The sequence below is a fragment of the Solanum dulcamara genome, chromosome 8, assembly GCF_947179165.1.
Source record: "Solanum dulcamara chromosome 8, daSolDulc1.2, whole genome shotgun sequence".
NCBI classification, from domain to species: Eukaryota; Viridiplantae; Streptophyta; class Magnoliopsida; order Solanales; family Solanaceae; genus Solanum; species Solanum dulcamara.
Genome location: NC_077244.1, coordinates 239,475 through 258,099, shown reverse-complemented (window position 1 = coordinate 258,099; position 18,625 = coordinate 239,475). Strand labels below are relative to the sequence as shown.

The 18,625-nt window shown below is 35.5% G+C and overlaps 2 protein-coding genes and 1 pseudogene across 5 annotated transcripts; all 3 read left to right on the top strand.

Annotated features, from left to right (window-relative positions):
* The first annotated feature begins 2,980 nt into the window (after positions 1 to 2,980).
* LOC129901287 (diacylglycerol kinase 7-like) lies at positions 2,981 to 14,085 on the top strand. Of its 3 annotated transcripts, XM_055976424.1 has the most exons (13): positions 2,981 to 3,423; positions 5,056 to 5,178; positions 5,335 to 5,472; positions 5,551 to 5,636; positions 6,124 to 6,211; positions 6,593 to 6,668; positions 7,856 to 7,938; positions 9,050 to 9,120; positions 9,705 to 9,782; positions 11,573 to 11,660; positions 12,323 to 12,439; positions 12,602 to 12,704; positions 12,803 to 12,858. In XM_055976424.1, exons 1-12 carry the CDS (start codon positions 3,100 to 3,102, stop codon positions 12,680 to 12,682), a joined length of 1,353 nt encoding a protein of 450 aa, XP_055832399.1. In that variant the 5' UTR covers positions 2,981 to 3,099; the 3' UTR covers positions 12,683 to 12,704; positions 12,803 to 12,858. The 3 variants fall into 3 exon arrangements, with proteins under 3 accessions (XP_055832399.1, XP_055832398.1, XP_055832397.1); XM_055976423.1 differs by having other exon boundaries at positions 12,602 to 12,858; XM_055976422.1 differs by lacking the exons at positions 12,602 to 12,704; positions 12,803 to 12,858 and adding an exon at positions 13,748 to 14,085 and having other exon boundaries at positions 2,982 to 3,423.
* A 503-nt stretch (positions 14,086 to 14,588) lies between these two features.
* Positions 14,589 to 14,801, top strand: LOC129901288 (uncharacterized; annotated as a pseudogene).
* Positions 14,622 to 18,056, top strand: LOC129901285 (cation/H(+) antiporter 15-like). Of its 2 annotated transcripts, none has more exons than XM_055976420.1 (3): positions 14,622 to 14,709; positions 15,684 to 16,685; positions 16,758 to 18,056. In XM_055976420.1, the coding sequence occupies exons 2-3, from the start codon at positions 15,768 to 15,770 to the stop codon at positions 17,904 to 17,906; spliced, it is 2,067 nt and encodes a 688-aa protein (XP_055832395.1). In that variant the 5' UTR covers positions 14,622 to 14,709; positions 15,684 to 15,767; the 3' UTR covers positions 17,907 to 18,056. The 2 variants fall into 2 exon arrangements, with proteins under 2 accessions (XP_055832395.1, XP_055832396.1); XM_055976421.1 differs by lacking the exon at positions 14,622 to 14,709 and adding an exon at positions 14,903 to 15,606.
* Positions 18,057 to 18,625: the final 569 nt, after the last annotated feature.

Sequence of the window (18,625 nt, the reverse complement as noted above, 5' to 3'; positions counted from 1 at the left end):
TATTCATACTTAATCTTTGAAATATCCCATCTTATCTCATTTAATTTGGAATTGGTTAGTACAAAAATTATAAGTCTAGGATTATATATACATATTGTATCGGATCTAGCTGTTGGTGGTTCAGTTATTGAATGCTTTCTTTGATATTGCCATGTATATAATGACAACTTTTTTGTGAAAAAGCATTATTCAAGCAATCAACCAAGTCCATATTGAGAAGGACTTTGGCTTCCCAAATTAAATTTTATGTATGCTGTTTTCACTTTTCACTATTAAAGTTTGCTACTATGAGCCCGTTTGGATGGGCTTAAAAAAGTAACTTTTATGTATGAAGTGCTTTTAGAACTTTAAAGTGCTGAAAGTTATTTTTATAAATAAGCAGTTGAGTGTTTGGATAAAAGTGCTTAAATGAGGAAAATTATGTGAATTTTAGGGTTAAAAGAATAAAAAGGGTAGTTTGGGAATTTAGTTAAAATATAAGGGATATAAAAGTAATTTCCATGGTCAAAGAAAATGACTTTAAGCACTTAGAAAAAAAAAAGTTAGGAATCCTAACTTTTCATTTTTGACTAACTTTAAGAACTTTCTGGCTTAAAGTTAGCATTAGACAAACACGTCCAAAAGCTGAAAAGGGGCTTTAAGTTGGTTTTGACCAACTTAAAGCCAATCCAAACGGGCTCTATATAGTTTTATGGAAAAATAACAAAAATATTGCGTTTAACACCTTAATTAATATTATACGTATATACTCTTTTTTATTTGCAAAGTAAGGTTTTTAATTACAAGAACATAACAATATAATAAATATCCGAAATATATATATTATATCATTTCCCCTCTTTTTTTAAAGTTCGTATGCTGATTTTTGAAACTGATAATTATTGAATTACTTTTTAGATTTCAATCACAAATATTTTGTTATACGTTTCTGTTTATAAAAGGTCTTTATTTTCTGTCTCTTAATTTTTTATTCAATTAAATCAAAATATTTATGTTGTCTCTCACTTCTATTATTGTTACTCCATTGTTAGCTTGTAAGAACAATGATTTCTTATCCTCTTTGATTTCTATCTTCAAAATTGTAATTTCAAAGTCCCGTCAAATCTTTGATTTTAAAGTTATTTCATTTGATTTTATAAAATTATGAGTGGAAAAACTCAAAATGAATCGACTTCTATACGGAGTTCAAAATTTAAGGAATGTAATAATCATTCAAACAACCTCATTATTTTATCAAGGCCAAATTTTGAGTTGAAAGCATTCAGTCTATTTTTAATTAGCGAAGGTGAAAGAGAAAAACTTCTACAGCGTGAAAATCTCTGATTAGAATTGAATTGTGATTAAGGTTGAAAATCTCGAATTAAGATTAAACTGTGAAAGTGAATGGTGCGTTTTTATAGTAATTGTGATTATGTCAAAGGAGAATAAGCAGCCTCCTTTCCTGTCAAAAGAAGTGACACACTATTAGACAATATTAGAATTGTGTCAGCAGTTCAACGATGACCAATGACCACATGGCCCGTTTTTTCAGTTGTACGGATGCAAATGGAGCTGTTCCGCGTGGACCCATTAGTTTATTAGTCGCCCGTGGCGCCATCTAGAAAGAGTCCACATACCAACTTTACAATATTACCATTCTCTTTGCAACTATTTACTTCACCACCCCTCCATTCACATGAAGTTAATCTAATGGTTGTTATGTGTTGTTTCTGACTTTTCTAATACAATTTGATTTTTTTTCCTAAAAAAAACATAACGTCTTCATATTTGGCTAGTCTTTTTTCTTGTAGGAAAATGTTTATAACTCTATAAATAGAGATTTATTTCTTCTAACTTATAGCATTCACAATATAGTCTTAGAGACTTTGAGAGTTATGTGTAGGGGTTATGTTAACACTTGTGTGAACCTCTTTGTATTCCGAGTGAATTGTATGAGGTTATTTCTCTCTATATTTTATACTCTCATTTTTATATAGTGAATTGCCCATCTCCTCTTGTAGATGTAAGTCGGCTGATCGAAGCATGTTAAATATTTGTGTCTCTTTTGATATATTTCCCGTTTGTCTTCTTAATCATGGTCTTTCGAGATTTACTTTTCTAACTTCCGCATGACACTTAATTATTTTCGGTCTTAACAGTATCTTATTGTATTATTTTAATAAATATAATATTTGAATAAATTATATCTTTTTTCATTGTTATATAATGTCACATATCCATAATTTAAATGATAAAATTATGGTATGAGATAGAGCTACAATGAAAAGATTGAGTAAATGATAAATATAATTATTAAATAATAAATAAGGACAAAAATGAGAAAAAAATATTAAGATAACGACCTGATCACACCAAATCGACTGTTAAACAAAATGAGTCTTTTTATGATTAACTATATATTTAAACGATAGATACAATAAAATTTAAATAATAATCAAAAAAGTAATGTATTAAACTAACAATACTATACATGGGTAACAACCATGTTACCCATCCAAACAAGGTGCAAAGAAAAGATGAAATTCCAACTACCACCTATTATCTTTTCAACTACAAGCTCTTATTACTCTTCTGAGGTCACAAAACTTGAAGAGGAATTTATTGATACTTTATTATATATGGCTATGCCAATTTTTTTTTATTGTTATAAAAAAGCGGAATAACTTTTTTATATTTAAAAATTTTCTAACTTTAAAATTTTATTTTCTTTTAATAACTTGTTTTTATAGTCATAATTTTTTTTTTTATAAATTATGCCATCAACATGAGAATATTAGAAATTATAACTCTGAAGTGTGAGACTTTTTTCTTCTTGTACTTTTATATAATATTTTGTTTTGTTTTGGGTTTAAGAAAAGGAATCGTCGTCATTCGAAGAGGTGGTAGCAAACTGGTAATTTAAGTGCCTCTTAGGGGCAAATATGTAAGAGTAGAAACCACTTTTTGAAAGTCAACAAATTCCCTCGGTTGTGTGGCATTTTCTCCTTTAGCGCTTCTTTTTGTATACCTTTCTTCTGCTTCTTCTCTACACTCTTTGTCCTTATATACTGTATTTCGATTCCATTACACAGTTCTAAGGTGAATTTCTTTCAGTAAGAAATGGAATCGACGAGAAAGGCGTCAGGGAGATCGTCGATTGTAGAGTCCATAAAAGGTTTTACTTTGGCCGGAGTTAGGATTTCCAAGGAGGATCTACGGAGGAGGATAACTATGCCGGAGTATTTAAGGCTTGCCATCAGGGAGGCTATACAGAGTAAGGATGTCAACACTGTAAGAAGACATCTCGATATGGCTTATGCCGCCGGCGCCGACATTCCTCAGCCGACGGAGTCGCCGATCATCGTTTTTATTAATTCTAAAAGTGGTGGAAGACATGGACCACAGCTTAAAGCTAGGCTACAGGAACTCATGGGTGAAGAACAGGTCATCATTTCTCCTCTCTCCTTTTAAAGGTTTCTCTTTAAGTGTTTATATACTTATTTGTGCATATATCGAACTGGAGTTGTTACTATAGCTACATAAGTGAAACATTTTTTTTTAAAATTTTCATCTTTTTTTGATTTTAACAATTTTTGGGAATTGACTGTGGCACTATTTGGTTGGTACACAGAGAGTACGTGTGCTATGCTTGTTATACTATAATATAATAGCTTGTGTGTATGCTATAATTTCGTGGTGCCTGTTTAATTTTTTAATTGCAGATATGATATCTGCTGGAATTATTGAGACATGTTGTAAGTTTTGAAGAGCACCATTTGGGTTGTTAATTTGCCATGGCTATGCTGTTAAGTATGAGCTAAATTGAGCAATAAAGAAAGACTTTTTTTTTTTTTTTGTAGAATTTGGTTCTCATTTTATAAATTCAGCTACTAGTAAGTGCATCGAAATTTATATCTACAATGTTGAAAATCAGGAAATTAACTAGTGACATTTGATTGTTTTATAACTTTGTCAACAATACAAGAATTAGTTTGATAGTAGTTTGTGTTATGCAGCTTTGCAGGGCATATATTTGAATCATTTATGTATTAAGTTCAGTATAAGGAACAGAAAAATACAACAAGGTGACATAAGCTGTTCATCATATGGCTGAACAAATTCAGAGTAAAAGTTGATTATGCACTACAGTTAGTCCTATTTCAGGCCAGATACTCTAGTTTGGTGGACCTCCTATAAGCCAAAAAAGAAGAAGAAAAAGAAGAACAGAACAACATTGCAAGTATTTGAAGAGTTAAAAAATATGCTTAGCATAATGATAAAACTAATCAAAAAGAGCTACTTATAGCTAGTAAAAACTTCCTTTTAACTTTTCTTTCTCCTTGAAGCTTCTTTTCCTTAATGGTCCTGCTTGCTTTGTGAATTTGATACCTGGACACAGCCATTCAAGGTCTAAAAGTCTTCAGGTGCAATTTTGTGGTCTGTGGATAGCCCTGTCTTACATGAGTTTGGCCACCTGAATCTTGTCACGGTTTTTTTCCGGCTTTTACTAGGTTAGAATATTTTTAAGGGTTAATACAAACTACTAATATCCTACCTATCAAATTAGAAAAAGTAAACTACCAATATCCATACCAGACACATTCAATGTGGTTGTCTTGGAGATGTGAGCAGTCCACAACATAATGAAACGGCAAAGTGGCAAATTAAGACAAGAGGAAACGGGGATTGACTGTCTTCTCTATCTGCTGTTTATCACTTACCAGTTAGATGACATGCAAAATAAATCTTATGTGTCACTGGAAGTTAGTGGAGTTGTGTATAGTTCAGATATTGATATTCTGAACAATACTGATCTTTATTTCTGAATATAGTTTGTCAATGCTTTGGTTGCTTATTGGATTAAATTTTAGGCCTTTTGGTTTCTTTGATGGCACTTTTCTGTTCTGAAATTGCTTGGCAGGAGGGAAAATAACTGGTTGGTATAATTTGGTTGTTTATATGAGAACATCCATATTGATAACCATATCGTGTAAAATTTATGTTTAATTTTTAATACCGTATCAAATGGTACTGATTTTCTCCCTTTTCTGTGTCTTTACTTCAAAACTGTACCAGGTTTTTGACCTTTCAGTTGTGAAGCCTCATGAGTTTGTTCAATATGGATTGAGTTGCCTGGAGAAGTTTGCTGCTCTTGGTGACAGCTGTGCAAAAGTGACTCGTGAGAGGATAAGAGTTGTGGTATGGATATGATGTTGATGTAACTTGGACCCTTTTTCAGTAGTTCAGTAGTAGATTTTCAAATGCACTTTTCTGGCATTTTAGATTTGTTATTGGAAAACTATTGCAAAAAGGAATTAGGAATTAAGGACTTGATTATTGAATCTGGTTTGGCAGGCAGCCGGAGGTGATGGCACCGTTGGATGGATTCTTGGCTGCCTTGGAGAGCTTAAGAAACAGGGTCGAGAGCCAGTTCCACCAACAGGAATAATTCCACTTGGCACAGGAAATGACTTATCCAGGAGTTTTGGATGGGTAAACTTCTATGTGAATCAATTTTCCAGCTCTTGTTCTGTCTAGCCTTTCTGAACAGCCCTAAAATCTACTTTTCAGGGGGGCTCATTTCCTTTTAACTGGAAGTCAGCCACAAAAAGTATTCTTGACAGAGTTGCAACAGGTCCAATTAACCATCTGGATAGGTGATGCCTTATACATAGTTGTTGATAGCATATTTTCAAGTTTCATGATAATGATGTTGCTTTCACTTACAAGATGTTCAATTGAATTGCTGAAGATTGAAGTACATCATTATGCTTTTCTTTTTGAAATCTCGATTAAGAAAAGATTGTTAATCGACAATTTGAACTTTGCGACCAAATTTATTGAAGCTCTACTATTTTCTCCTTGGTGCACAAGAATGGATTCCTTTTCTTTGTTTTATTACTTGACAATGTTTCCTTTTTCTCCTTTTCCTCGTGAAAGTAACATTTCTACATCAATATGCCAGTAGGATGTCCAATATGCTCCTGATGAACATTTGCTTTTAGCAAACTTAATGATAGGCAGGAAATGTGAACTTTAGGAAGGATGTATTTCATTTCTCTTTCTTCTTCAATTTATATTTCACTAATTTGTGGCTTGTTTATACTCCGAGCTACTTCATGAAACTATAGCTTTCATTTGCAGCTGGAATCTTCTAATATCAATGCCGGCTGGGGAAAAACTGGAAACACCTCATTCTTTGAAACCTACTGAGGATGCATCTCTTGATCAGGTCATTCTACATTCATAATTACAAATTCGTTAACTGATACATGGACATGCTCATGCCTAATTGCTTTTGCTTTCTAATTACCTTGGTGTTAGATGCTCAACTGGAATAAGTAGTGTTCCATTATTTTGTGGGTATGTTTCCTCCATTGAGCTTATCTGGGGTCTTAGTTGTTTGCTGATACTCCAATGTCTTTTTTAATTATTTCATCTTTATCTTCAATAAAATGCACTTGCCAAATGGTCATTCAGTCAACAAACAGCTGTAATGAATTTCTTTTTTAAATATTACGCTTTTACTTTCTCCTTAATATGACCACATGATAAGCATATGTAATTTTTTATTTTCTGTTTTACCGATTTTTTCTGTGATTCTGTTGTACAGGAATTGGATATTGATGGTGAGTTGCCCAAGAAGTTGTCCAACTATCAAGGAGTATACTACAATTACTTTAGCATAGGTATGATGATAAATAGATCATAAATGTAATTAACTGTCAAGACTCAATTCACATTAGGGTTAACTTAGATTGTGAGAGAGCGTAAGACCTGATCAATTGTGTACTCACTAGCATTAATGTGAACTTTTGAGATCTTAATCTATAGTTAGTCCATAATGTTTCATAGCAACCTGCTTACTCATGTATACTTTCCATCTTTATCAATTAGTAATGTTCACATCGACATTACTGCTCTTACTTGTTGATGCATCTACAAATATCTATCCGGAATGATTTTGCTATTGTAATTTGTAGGCCCCATAATATATTCTTGTGAATGGTGATTTATGTAAGTTGTATTTTGATTGTATTTTTCCTTCCTTTCAGTAGTTCAATGTCTAGACCCTTTTATGAGATCTTTTCAAACTTTTCAATTGCACTTACTCTACATGCAGGTGAGCAATTATTTATGTATGGATGCTGTTTTTGTTTGCTAAAGAGTAAAAGCTTGCCGGAATAAATGCTATGTTAGCACTTCTCTTATATTTGCAATTTGCTTAGATTTGTTAAGGATCTTCAAGATCAATTGAGGCTTTTTTATGGTCAACTAATACAATCTGCTTAAATCTTGTACTAATGAAACATGACTGCAAGATATTTTCTTTTGATTTTTTAATCTAAGTACAACTTGTCTGAACTCCTTTTCTTCTTTCAATCTGCAAAACTTTTTTTTCTTTTTGTTTTTTGACAAGGTAAGATTCTAGCCTTTACCTTATTAAAAAAAAAGATTACGGTAACATTCTATTGATGATAAACTAGCACTGATCTTTGCTGGAGAAGATGTTACAAATAGTTTGGATCAGCAATTTGATGTAGAGTAGCATTTACATCATGTACAACTATCAGTCTGCACCAAAAAGATAGACCTGTGTTTAAGGCTAATTACATTTTGCCTTCAAATTCTGATTCTTTTTAATCCACTCGGTCCACCAAATTGCAGGTGGAAATGAGTTCCATGTTCTTTTGCCTTCTTAATGATTCCCTGTAAAATCTTCGTATAATTTTAATCAGTAAAGGAAAGAAACATCTCTTTGTGAATCAGACTTGCTCGTTTGGTTGTTACAATCATTTACCCTCCCTCCCCCCATTTGGTCTACAAGATTTTAAAATAAGTCTTCAATAACTTGTGTCTATAACTTTCTCTGCAGGAATGGATGCACAGGTAGCCTATGGCTTCCATCATTTACGGAATGAAAAACCATACCTTGCACAAGGTCCAATATCAAACAAGGTTGGTGCTTCTTGTTCCTTGATCATTAAATTTTTATAAGTACTTATTAAGGAATCTCTTGATCTTTCTTTTTCTCTTCCTGTTACTCAATTTATTTGAAGAAGTGTCTGTTCTTGTCAAGTGAAGAAATGTGGGCAAACAGCACCTATCACAAGGAAAGCATTGAAGACTTTCTAAAAAAAGATTTGTTAGAACTAACAACCTCATATTTCCAAATGGTTCTGCTCCATTTTCTTTGAGATTTCTTTTAAAAAGCTGATTATCTGTAGTTTTCCAAAAAAAAAAAGAAGAAGCTGATTATCTGTGCAAACCATCTATGTCAGGAAACTCTTATTTATCTTCGCGAATCCTTGTTGAATAGATAAAATGTGGTTGCACTATTGCATATTGTTAGAGTGGGTTAGAGTCCCATATTGGTTGGGGTATGGACTGGTGGTCTGCTTATATGGATTTGGGCAATCCTCCCTCATAAGCTAGCTTTTGGGATTGAGTTAGGCCCATGTGTCTATCTTTCCGTGATATCAGAGCCAAGTTCATTCCCAGTCTAGGCGTGAGCGTGAAGGGGGGTGTTAGAATGGGTTAGAGTTCCACATTAAGCTAGCTTTTGAGGTTGAGTTAGGCCAAGTGCCATATTTTTTCACTTATAAATCCTTCAGGATACACTTAAACCCTATTAAAAACTGAAAGTATCTGTTTTGGATCTCTAAGACCACTACTGGGTTTCTGTGCTTGGGTTACTTTTAGTGGGAAATTCAAACTTTTCACTTCTCTTGAAATAAGGAACAGGTGTATTTAAGTAACTTCTAAACTTCCGTAATAGTCATGTTGTATAGTCCTATTTCTGTTCAAGCAATTATGTGTCATGAACTTATTTGAGATATCTCATTGCATGGATAGTGATTGTTAGCTGTTTTATTGCTCCTTCACTGAAAGTGTATTGCCAGCCTAGGATGTATTGTAGCCACTTTCCCTCTGTGTTTGTTACTTTGAACCTACATATATAGTTTTTTTTTTTAAATTCATATTTCTAATTGATATTTTAACTTTACCAAAGTGCTACTTTAATTTCATGGGACTGAAGTTCTAGGTATTGACAAAGCATTTATTACAGTTGATTTACTCAGGATATAGTTGCACGCAAGGCTGGTTCTTTACACCATGTAGCAGTGACCCTTGTTTGAGGTTAGAATGACTTCCTTAACACCCATTGATCCCTGATGTCTTTTAATTCGTCGCACTCTGGCAGTTGCCACATGCTTTATCAATAGATGTTTCTTATGTACCTTCTTATGTTAACTATGTCAATACTTCATTCCTCTCTTGTCCAGTATATCATAGATTGCTTTCAAAAGCTAGTAGGCACAGTAAGTATGCCCTTGCATGCAGGACAGAGGATATTCTTAGGCTTGAAAATAAAAGGTGTGACTGATACTATTTGATTGTAGTAGTAGATTAATTAACAAGGACTCCAAAAGTTTTCACATCTATCTCAAGGAAAGGGGACATGCAACACTTACGGTAGTTCTCTAGAAATTGTTTGCCATGTATTCCCCCCTGTATATTGATAACTCGGCATTAGTCTGGAAGTATTTTATCATCATTTATGGTTATGTATAATCTGTTGAAGAAATAATGTATAATTTCTATACCCTCCTATTCCTTCCAACACATTAACTTGGAGATTATTTTTAAAGTTGTACTCAATCATGCTTTTCATCTCTGATATGTTTTTTTAAAGATTCTGTGCTTGCTTTTATTGATGGCAGGGGATTGAATAATATTTTGCGACTATATGTTAAGAAGGTCAGCAGCTCAAAGTGGGAGCAAGTCCCTGTTCCTTCAAGGTTGATTTTTGTCCTAGAATGTTTACTACAGTTGTATTTTATGTCTGTCATGTAATGCAGAATCGCTTGGATAACTTACTATTATACATGTCTCGTTGTTCTGATTATTTGACAACTATAGGGGTATCAAACTGCTAAGCCACTATATGAAGGTTTGGGGAGGGTGGTGGAGATGAGAATGAGTAGGAGTGTGTCTATCTCCGAGTACCAATTTGGATTCATGCCAAGGCGTTCGACTATAGAAGTCATACATATCATTATGTGATTGATGGAGCAATATAGGGAGAAGAAGAGGGATGTACATATAGTTTTCATCAACCTAGAAAAAGCTCACGACAAAGTCCCTATGGAGGTCCTATAGAGATGTTTGGAGGCTAAAGGTGTACTTGTGGCGTACATTAGGACATGTACGACGGAGACAAGACCAAAGTGAGAACAGTGGGAGGAGACTTGGAACACTTTCTAGTCGTGATAGGATTGCACTAGGGATTGACTCTTAGCCTATTTCTATTTGCTTTAGTGATGGATAAATTGATGTGGCATATCCAAAGAGAGGTGCCATGGTGTATTCTATTTGCACATGACATAGTTTTGATTGAAGAGACACGCGACAAAGTTAACGACAGGTTGGAGGTTTGGAGACAAACCTTGGAGTCTAAAAGGTTCAAGTTGAGTTGGACTAAGACAAAATACTTGGAGTGCATGTTCAGTGTCGTAACTCATGTGGGAGATGTTGAAGTAAGGATTGATACTCAAAGTCATCTCCAAGAAAGGAGGTTTCCAATAATCCAAGAAAATTGGGAGATTGACAATGATACTAAATGTCGTATTAGAGCGGAAGGATGAAATTGTAGCTCGCATCTGGCGTCTTTTGTGATAACTGATAAGTATGTGTCACCAAGCCTTAAAGGTAAGTTTTATAAAATGGTGGTCAGACCATCTATGTTGTTCGAGATGGAGTGTTGACTGGTCAAGAACTCGCACATCCAAAAGATGAGAGTAGCAAAAATGAAAATGTTGAGATGGATGTATGGATATACTAGGAGAGATAGGATTAGGAACGAAGTTATCTGGGATTAGATGGGAATGGCCTCCATGGTGGAAAAGATGAGGGAGACGAGACTAAGAGATGGTTCGGAGATCTGAAAAGAAATGCACATATGCTCTACTGAGGAGGTTTGAGAGGTTGACTATAGTGGGTATTAGAAGAGGTAGGGGTAGGCCAAAGAAGTCAAGAAATTTGATTAGATAGGACATGATACACCTGCAACTTATCAAGGACATGACTCTTGATAAGAAAATATGATAGTTGAGGATTAAGGTTGCAGGATAGTAGGTACTCGAGCATTTTCTAGTTCCCTTCCCGGTATTGTTATTGTTACTATCTTACTAGCTTCTTCGATGTTAACATTACTTGTTGTTTCCTTTGCTTCAGTTATCATGTTATTTTTTGTTGTTTTTGTTATCTTCTTTATTGTTTTCAGCATGACTTTTTCGCTATTGTATTTGCTTTACACACTTATTTTTTTGATATGCTTTAATTGAGCTGATGGTTTATTGGAAACAATCTCCCTACCTTCCCTAGCTTCACAAGGTAGGGTAAGGCTGCATCCCCAAACCTCACTTGTGATATTACACCGAGTATGTTGTTGTTTTATTTTGATTATTTGTCAAATAGTCAATTATATTGTTTTGTAATATGAAATACAATGTTATTACACTGGCTTTTTAAATGGTTTGAATTTTTCTTACTTGGGCGTTCATTTCCCTGTTGTTCTGTCTTGTTGTAGTGTTCGGTCTATAGTCACTCTAAATCTCCCTAGCTATGGCGGTGGAAGGAATCCATGGGGACATTTGAAGCCAGAGTACTTGGAGAAGGTATTCTTTTGTGTTAGCTGTGTAGAACTTAGTGGCTTTGGTGTATAATTAATGAATAGCTCCTGAAGAATTCTTTTTTCTTCAAAAATAAATTAGTCATTTCTGAAATCAATGATAAACTAGGGTTATTGAGTTGGAAATTGCTGAACATTTCAAATAGAATGTATTTGCTGTTCTGCTTATGTTGTCAGACAAATATCTTTGTACAAAATTTCAGTTTGCAAAAATTCTGAATTTGGTCCATATTCAAAAACTGTTTTCAGCTTCTAGTCAGCTTTATGTTTTAGGTACCACTTATTGTATAGTCTGTAATCAGAGAAAATGATTGAGCTTCTAGTCACTTCAAGTTTTAGGTTCTGGATATTGTGTAGTTCCCCTACTAGCAACAAATGATTTGAGCAAAAAGCCCAAAATCCCTAGTGGTATTTTTTCCCAAAGTTTTGCAACTTGGAATCTTTAAACCTAACAACGTTTAATTGATCTGCTAGTGCAGTTTATCAGTACCTAGAATGTGATCATAATAAACTTCAGGATAACGACAGAAAGTTGTAGCCACTTCACATCTGATCTGAAGATTAAACGCCAACATAGAACATACTATCAACTGTTATACATCATCAAATGTAACAATGAATTCTTTTTGTTTTCCTATGAAATTGTAGAGGGGTTTTGTGGAAGCCCATGCAGATGATGGTTACCTTGAAATTTTTGGCCTGAAACATGGATGGCATGCCTCTATGGTTATGGTTGAGCTCATCCCTGCAAAACACATCGCCCAGGTATTTATCAAGATCTGATAAAAAAGAATGTGCAGTTTAGAGGCAATAAATTTAGATCTGTGCGTGTTAATCACTGATATGTGTCCTCTCTATTTCATTATGATCATGGTAATCATAGCCTTATAAAAAATCATGGTAATCATTACATGCATTGCTTCATAGACTTTCCAACGAAAAACAAAGCGGGGAAGGGTTATCTACTATATCACAGGAAATTCCTCTTGCTGTACTAACTCCAGCTAAGTTTCTCCATCATCTGTCTAAGGTTAGGCCCTTGGATTGGGCAATTGAGTTAAAATGACATCTACAGACACCTGATAATGGTCTTTCAGGCATCTGAATGATGCTCTTGTTTTTTATTAGGGTTGATAAACAAGTTGTCCTCATTTTGGACAATAAATTCTTAATACATCCTAATGGGGCCCCTCCAAAAGAGGTACTGGAATTGAAAGAGAGAGCAGCTTTGCTGGGAGCATATCTGGTTCTATGTTATATGGACTCTGAGAAGGTACATTCACCAGAACATTCGAACACAGATACTTCCAGTTTTAATAGGTAGGATCTTGAAGGATTTATATGCATTAGTGAAACTGCATTTTCGGAGGATAAAATAGAGCTTTGTGACATAAATTTGGCTTGCATAGACATTCAGCCTTTTTTGAGGAAATCTCAAAGAACATGGAGGAGAAACATTCACCAACATGAGGTTGTAAGAGGGAATGTGGTCATGCATTATAAAGAGATACAATAAACTAATTGGCACATTTATTAGTGCTTCTCAAAATTGGCCTTGATGAATATTTGTGAACTGTGTTGATTTGAAATATATTTTCTGCAAAGAAAGTATCTTGTTACTTGCGTATGGTTGAAAAGATGATCCACCATTCTTTAAATTTTCAATTTTTCTATTTATTTTTCTGAATACTTGTGCCGCTTAACTATGCATGGATGCTTTAATGTTTATTCTAGTAATTACATCATGGTAATTACTCACGTCTCATAGGATAAAGCAAAAACTATTTTAGAATCAAAACCTTTTCTGGACAAGATAAACTCCTACTTGGCCATCTCATGTATCTGAATTTCAGTGTTGTTTAAACAATAGACTATTTGTAAATCCATAGGTAACATGTGTGGATTTGTTCTCTCTTTCTTGCAGAATGTCATATGCTAATATTATATGCGTATTTATCATCTTTTTGGTGGATCACATTTGTTTCTAATGAGATTGTTCTAGCTATTCCTAGGTGGATTTGATGGACATTTTTATATGAGGTTTTATTGAATACTTCTTTGGCTACTTTGTAGGTTTCAGCAATTAGATTTGAGTTGCGTGCGGGAGAGTGGGATGAAGCTTATATGCAGATGGACGGTGAGCCATGGAAACAACCAATTAACAAGGAATATTCAACCTTCATTGAAATTAAGAGAGTACCATTTCGGTCTCTCATGGTTAACGGGAAGTAGAATTTGATCGCCCTTCTCTTGCTCCACATCTTCTTAGAATTGTAGTTTCCTATGTCGTGTAAAGCATTTCGACCTCCCAGAATAGCTGTTGCTTGTTGGCGTGTACATACAATATGTGTATTCTAATTTATACGCATGGACGTATTATCTGATTTATTATACTGTTGATTTTACCATGATATTGAAATGATTCTTTTTTCCCCAAACAACACGTACTAATCATGGTGAGTATTGGTTACTTGATCGTTTCCGATATTTCAGACCAATTACAATCCATCAACCAAATTCAGAATAATGTACTAATACAAACAAAAAACGTTCATAATCATGGCCAAGAAACGCTGTGAGAATTGTTCACCAATCTGTTGGCAGGCAGGTAGGTTGAGAGAATCAGAAAGTTGATCTCACAATCAACCAACCTTGAAGGTGCTTGTAACCTTTTAAAGCAGAACTTGCGCTAACACACAAATTAAGCAACCATAAAGTATGAAACAGAATAGCTTCATTTGGTAGCCTTCTGTTTCTTCTTAGCCATTCATCTCCAGCTAGATCTCCTTTGCTTGTTGCTGTAATCCACCCTTTATAACTACCATTCTCTACGTACCATTTTTCTTGCCCAGTATAGAAGAAAGGAATTGAAAAAGGCAGAGTAAGAGGTTGATAACATTGATATAGAGGAAAGATGTAGGATTGGGGTCCGGTTTTTGTGGCAGTGGTGCTGTTTGTGCTGTTTACACCAGGATTGCTGATTCAAGCACCAGGTCGCAACCGATTTGTCGAGTTTGGCAACTTTCAAACGAGTGGTATGTCCATACTAGTTCACTCAATTGTCTACTTCACCCTCATGTGCGTCTTCTTATTAGCCATTGGAGTCCATATGTATATGGGTTCCTAGTAAGCATTTTCCTGTGGGCGGTACTTCTCTAGTAAATTATGATGTGATCTGATGTATAATCTATTTTGAGAGGTCACTTGTTTCTTACTAGTTGCTTTTTTTTTTTAACTCGTCTGAGATATATGATGAATGAAACCAATAATGATATTCACTATGTGCTGTTTATGGTTATGATGACGGAGTTATGACTTTTATAGCATCTATTTTCCTCCACTAGAGCAGAAAAAGAAGAAGAAGAATGATTCCTTGGATTTATTTGGTCCAGTTAATTTGAAGTGTACGCTCTTTTAGTCCGACCGAAAGAATAGATCTTATATAAGTAATACTTAATTAGAAGGGAAATTACATAATTAATGGTTGAGCAAATCGATGAGAATAATTTAATTAATAGCGAAAAAAGAGGAGACTGATTCCATATTGACCATGAACATGATTTCTTCTTCTCGTCTATTCTCTTCCTCAAGGATGAGGAAGAATATAATTTGAGAGAGAGAGAGAGGAATTAAGGTGGCGGAGCGGGGAGGGGGCAGGTGCAGGTGATGTTGAAATGGGTTCGCATGTGATGGAGCCGGATGACATAGCAACGTATGCTGAAATGTTTAGGCATGGAGAAAATGATTCATCAATTTGCATGTCAATCGGCATGATTCAATCCAAAGGTTCCATCTTCTTTCACAATGCACACCCTTTAGATTACTCTGTCCCTCTCCTTCTCGCTCAGCTCTCCTTGGCTTCCCTCTTCATTCTCTTCACTTCTACCCTCTTCAAACCCCTCGGTCAGCCTACCAATGTCATTCAGATTTTTGTAAGTCATCGTCATTTTTCATTTTTCATCGTAATTAATAATAAAAATATGATTCATGTATGTATGTATATATGCAGGGTGGCCTACTACTAGGTCCGTCCTTTCTGGGACGAATTGATGGATTCATAGCGCTTTTATATCCTTACAGAAGTCTGGTAGTCATGGATGCGGTGGCTCTATTTGGTTATATGTTCTACTTCTTCTTGATTGGAGTACAGATAGATCCTTGGATCCTCAAGAGAGTTGAGAAGAAGGAGTTCATCATTGGCGTATCAACTGTGGCTACTGCTCTTGTGCTAAGCATCAGCACCTCTTTTATTCTGCTCACCTTTCATATACATATTGAGCTATTAGTCTCTGACTCACTCCCAGTAGTAGCCACCATGTCTTCTGTACTCGGTTTCCCAGTCATTGCCCACTACCTCACCGAGCTTAGGATGGTCAATTCTGATTTTGGAAGGATGGCACTCTCTTGTTCCCTCGTTAGCAATATGTTTGGGTTCTTAATCATAGCTATAACCAGCCTCTCAAGTCATCCCTCCGTCGAGAAATTCATGTTTCTGCAAAGCATCACTTCTGGTATTGGCTTTACCATGTTTATATTTCTTGTTGTGAGACCTCTAATCATATGGAGCGCGCGAAGAAATCCTCTCGGAGAGCCATTAAAGCAAAGTTTCATTTGTTTGATATTTATTGGGGTCTTGCTGTCTGGATTTTGCAGCAAGGCTTTAGGCCTACACCTCTTCTACGGGCCACTAGTTTACGGTCTAGCCATACCTGCCGGACCACCACTAGGCTCTGCCCTTGTCGAGAAGCTTCAATTCATCGTTTCATGGCTCTTTATGCCCATCTACTTTGTCAAAACCGGTTTGGTTACTGACATATTTTCTGTCAAACTGAAGAATTATTTGGTTCTGCAATCAACTATTCTTGTTGCTTGTTTGGGGAAATTCCTTGGAGCACTTATCTCTTCAATCTACAACCAAGTTTCCCTCCGAGATGCGATCTCAATTGGCCTCGTATCCAACGTCCAAGGTGTTCTAGAGCTAGGCATGTTTAAAATGATGAAGCAAAATGAGGTAATTAATTAATAATTAGCTTAACTCGATGGCTAGACATGCAGCTCATGATCATTTTCATGGAACGTACAGGCAATAGCAGATGAAGTTTTTGTTGTGTTGTGCATATCCCTGTTAATTGCAACTGCAATCGTGACACCAATACTCAAGTCCCTGTATGATCCACATAAAAGATATGCAGCACACAAGAACAGGAATATCCAGCATATGAAGCCCCACTCTGAGCTTCGGGTACTTGCATGTATACATGATCAAGAAAACGTTCCTTCCACAATAAACTTGTTGGAAGCACTTCACCCATCGAACCAAAGCCATATGGATGTCGCCATGCTCCATTTAATAGAGATGGTCGGTCGTGCACATCCCCTTCTCATAAACCACAAACTCCCATTAATGATGAAGCACACAAATGAGGCCTCAGCTTCAAAAAGAATCATCAATGCGTTTAAAGTGTTTGAGCACAACTTCCGTGAGACAGTAACCATGCATCCCTTTACGGCAATATCTCCTTATGTAATGATGCATGATGAAGTGTGCACAATGGCGCTTGAAAGGAGGGCATCTCTCGTAATGATTCCTTTCCACAAGAGGTTAACAACTTCTTCTAAGAGGGCATCCAAGGTGGGTATTAAGACTATGAATGACAAGATCCTGCAGACAGCACCTTGTTCGGTTGCAGTAATTGTAGACAGGTCACTTGTCAACACATCAAGGCCCATACTAGATGCGTGGTCATTGTACCGTGTTGGTGTATTTTTCTTGGGAGGACCAGATGATAGGGAAGCACTGGCTCTGGGAGAGCGCATGGTTGGAAAACAAAACATTAGCCTCACAATAGTGCGGTTAGTACTCCTCCAGGAATGTGGTAATTACAACATTAATAACAACACAAGTAGTAGCGATTATGAGACGATACAGAAGATGATGGACAATGAAATGGTAAGTGAAGCAAGGAGCGATATGGCAGGAAATTATCGTGTCAAGTATGTAGAGAAGATGATAAGGGATGGAACAGGGACAGCTGCTGTGATGCGATCCATGGAGGATGAATACGAACTAATCATTGTTGGGAGACGTCATGACGCCCAATCTCCTCTATTACTTGGTCTTTCTGATTGGGTTGAAGAGTCTGAATTAGGTCCAGTAGGAGACATGTTTGCTTTAGCAGATTCACAAAGTCATTCCACAATATTAGTTGTGCAACAACACAATGGAGGATGATATCCTTTTTTTGGTACAGGAGGAAAAAACAGTACTCTACATAATAACTTAATTTTGTTTACTTTAACCTCTTCAACATATATACACTAATGTCTGTACAACAAATCATGCCATATATAAATTAGTAACACTGACTTCCCAAAAATGAGATTGTACCTTAGCTTCAAGAAGAAAATGAGATTACACTTTATTACTGGTGCATGACCAAAAATATTGCTTTCAATGTAGTGGCTATTGAACACACATAACTAACTATATCATCTAACATTTCTTTTGTTGTTATGTTTCAATCATGAGATTGTCCAAAAATTAACATAATGCTTTTTTTCCAAAAAACCAAAGGTAAAAATAAGGAAGAAGGTATTTTTAGTACTTGAACAAATTTAGTGTCTGAAACTGAAACCATGAGGCATCAAGGCTTATGTAATTATCCAAAATATTAGGAAATTAAGATTTCTCCATAAACTCCCACATATGTAGATATTTATCTAGTAGACAAGTCATTTCGATAGCATGAGTGATGATTAGTGAGCCACGTATGTTAATGTATAATAAAATGCTCCTAAACCCCTCTAAAGTGCCGCCGGGGCTACTGGAGTTCTTCCTTAGGTCGTTACGGACGCTACTATGGAAGAATCCAAGAAAATTTGACCCGGACCCCTGGCACCTAAAAAATATTTAGGCTAACACACACGAAAAACTAGCAAAATCGCCTAATT

What these genes read in the sequence shown, in the direction of transcription:
- LOC129901287 (XM_055976422.1), top strand. Translation starts at nt 3,100, where the DNA reads ATGGAATCGACGAGAAAGGCGTCAGGGAGATCGTCGATTGTAGAGTCC. An exon ending in AACTCATGGGTGAAGAACAG is followed by an intron (nt 3,424 to 5,055) that starts GTCATCATTTCT and finishes AAACTGTACCAG; the next exon opens with GTTTTTGACCTTTCAGTTGT. An exon ending in TATCCAGGAGTTTTGGATGG is followed by an intron (nt 5,473 to 5,550) that starts GTAAACTTCTAT and finishes TCTACTTTTCAG; the next exon opens with GGGGGCTCATTTCCTTTTAA.
- LOC129901285 (XM_055976421.1), top strand. Translation starts at nt 15,349, where the DNA reads ATGGGTTCGCATGTGATGGAGCCGGATGACATAGCAACGTATGCTGAA. An exon ending in CCAATGTCATTCAGATTTTT is followed by an intron (nt 15,607 to 15,683) that starts GTAAGTCATCGT and finishes GTATATATGCAG; the next exon opens with GGTGGCCTACTACTAGGTCC. An exon ending in AAATGATGAAGCAAAATGAG is followed by an intron (nt 16,686 to 16,757) that starts GTAATTAATTAA and finishes TGGAACGTACAG; the next exon opens with GCAATAGCAGATGAAGTTTT.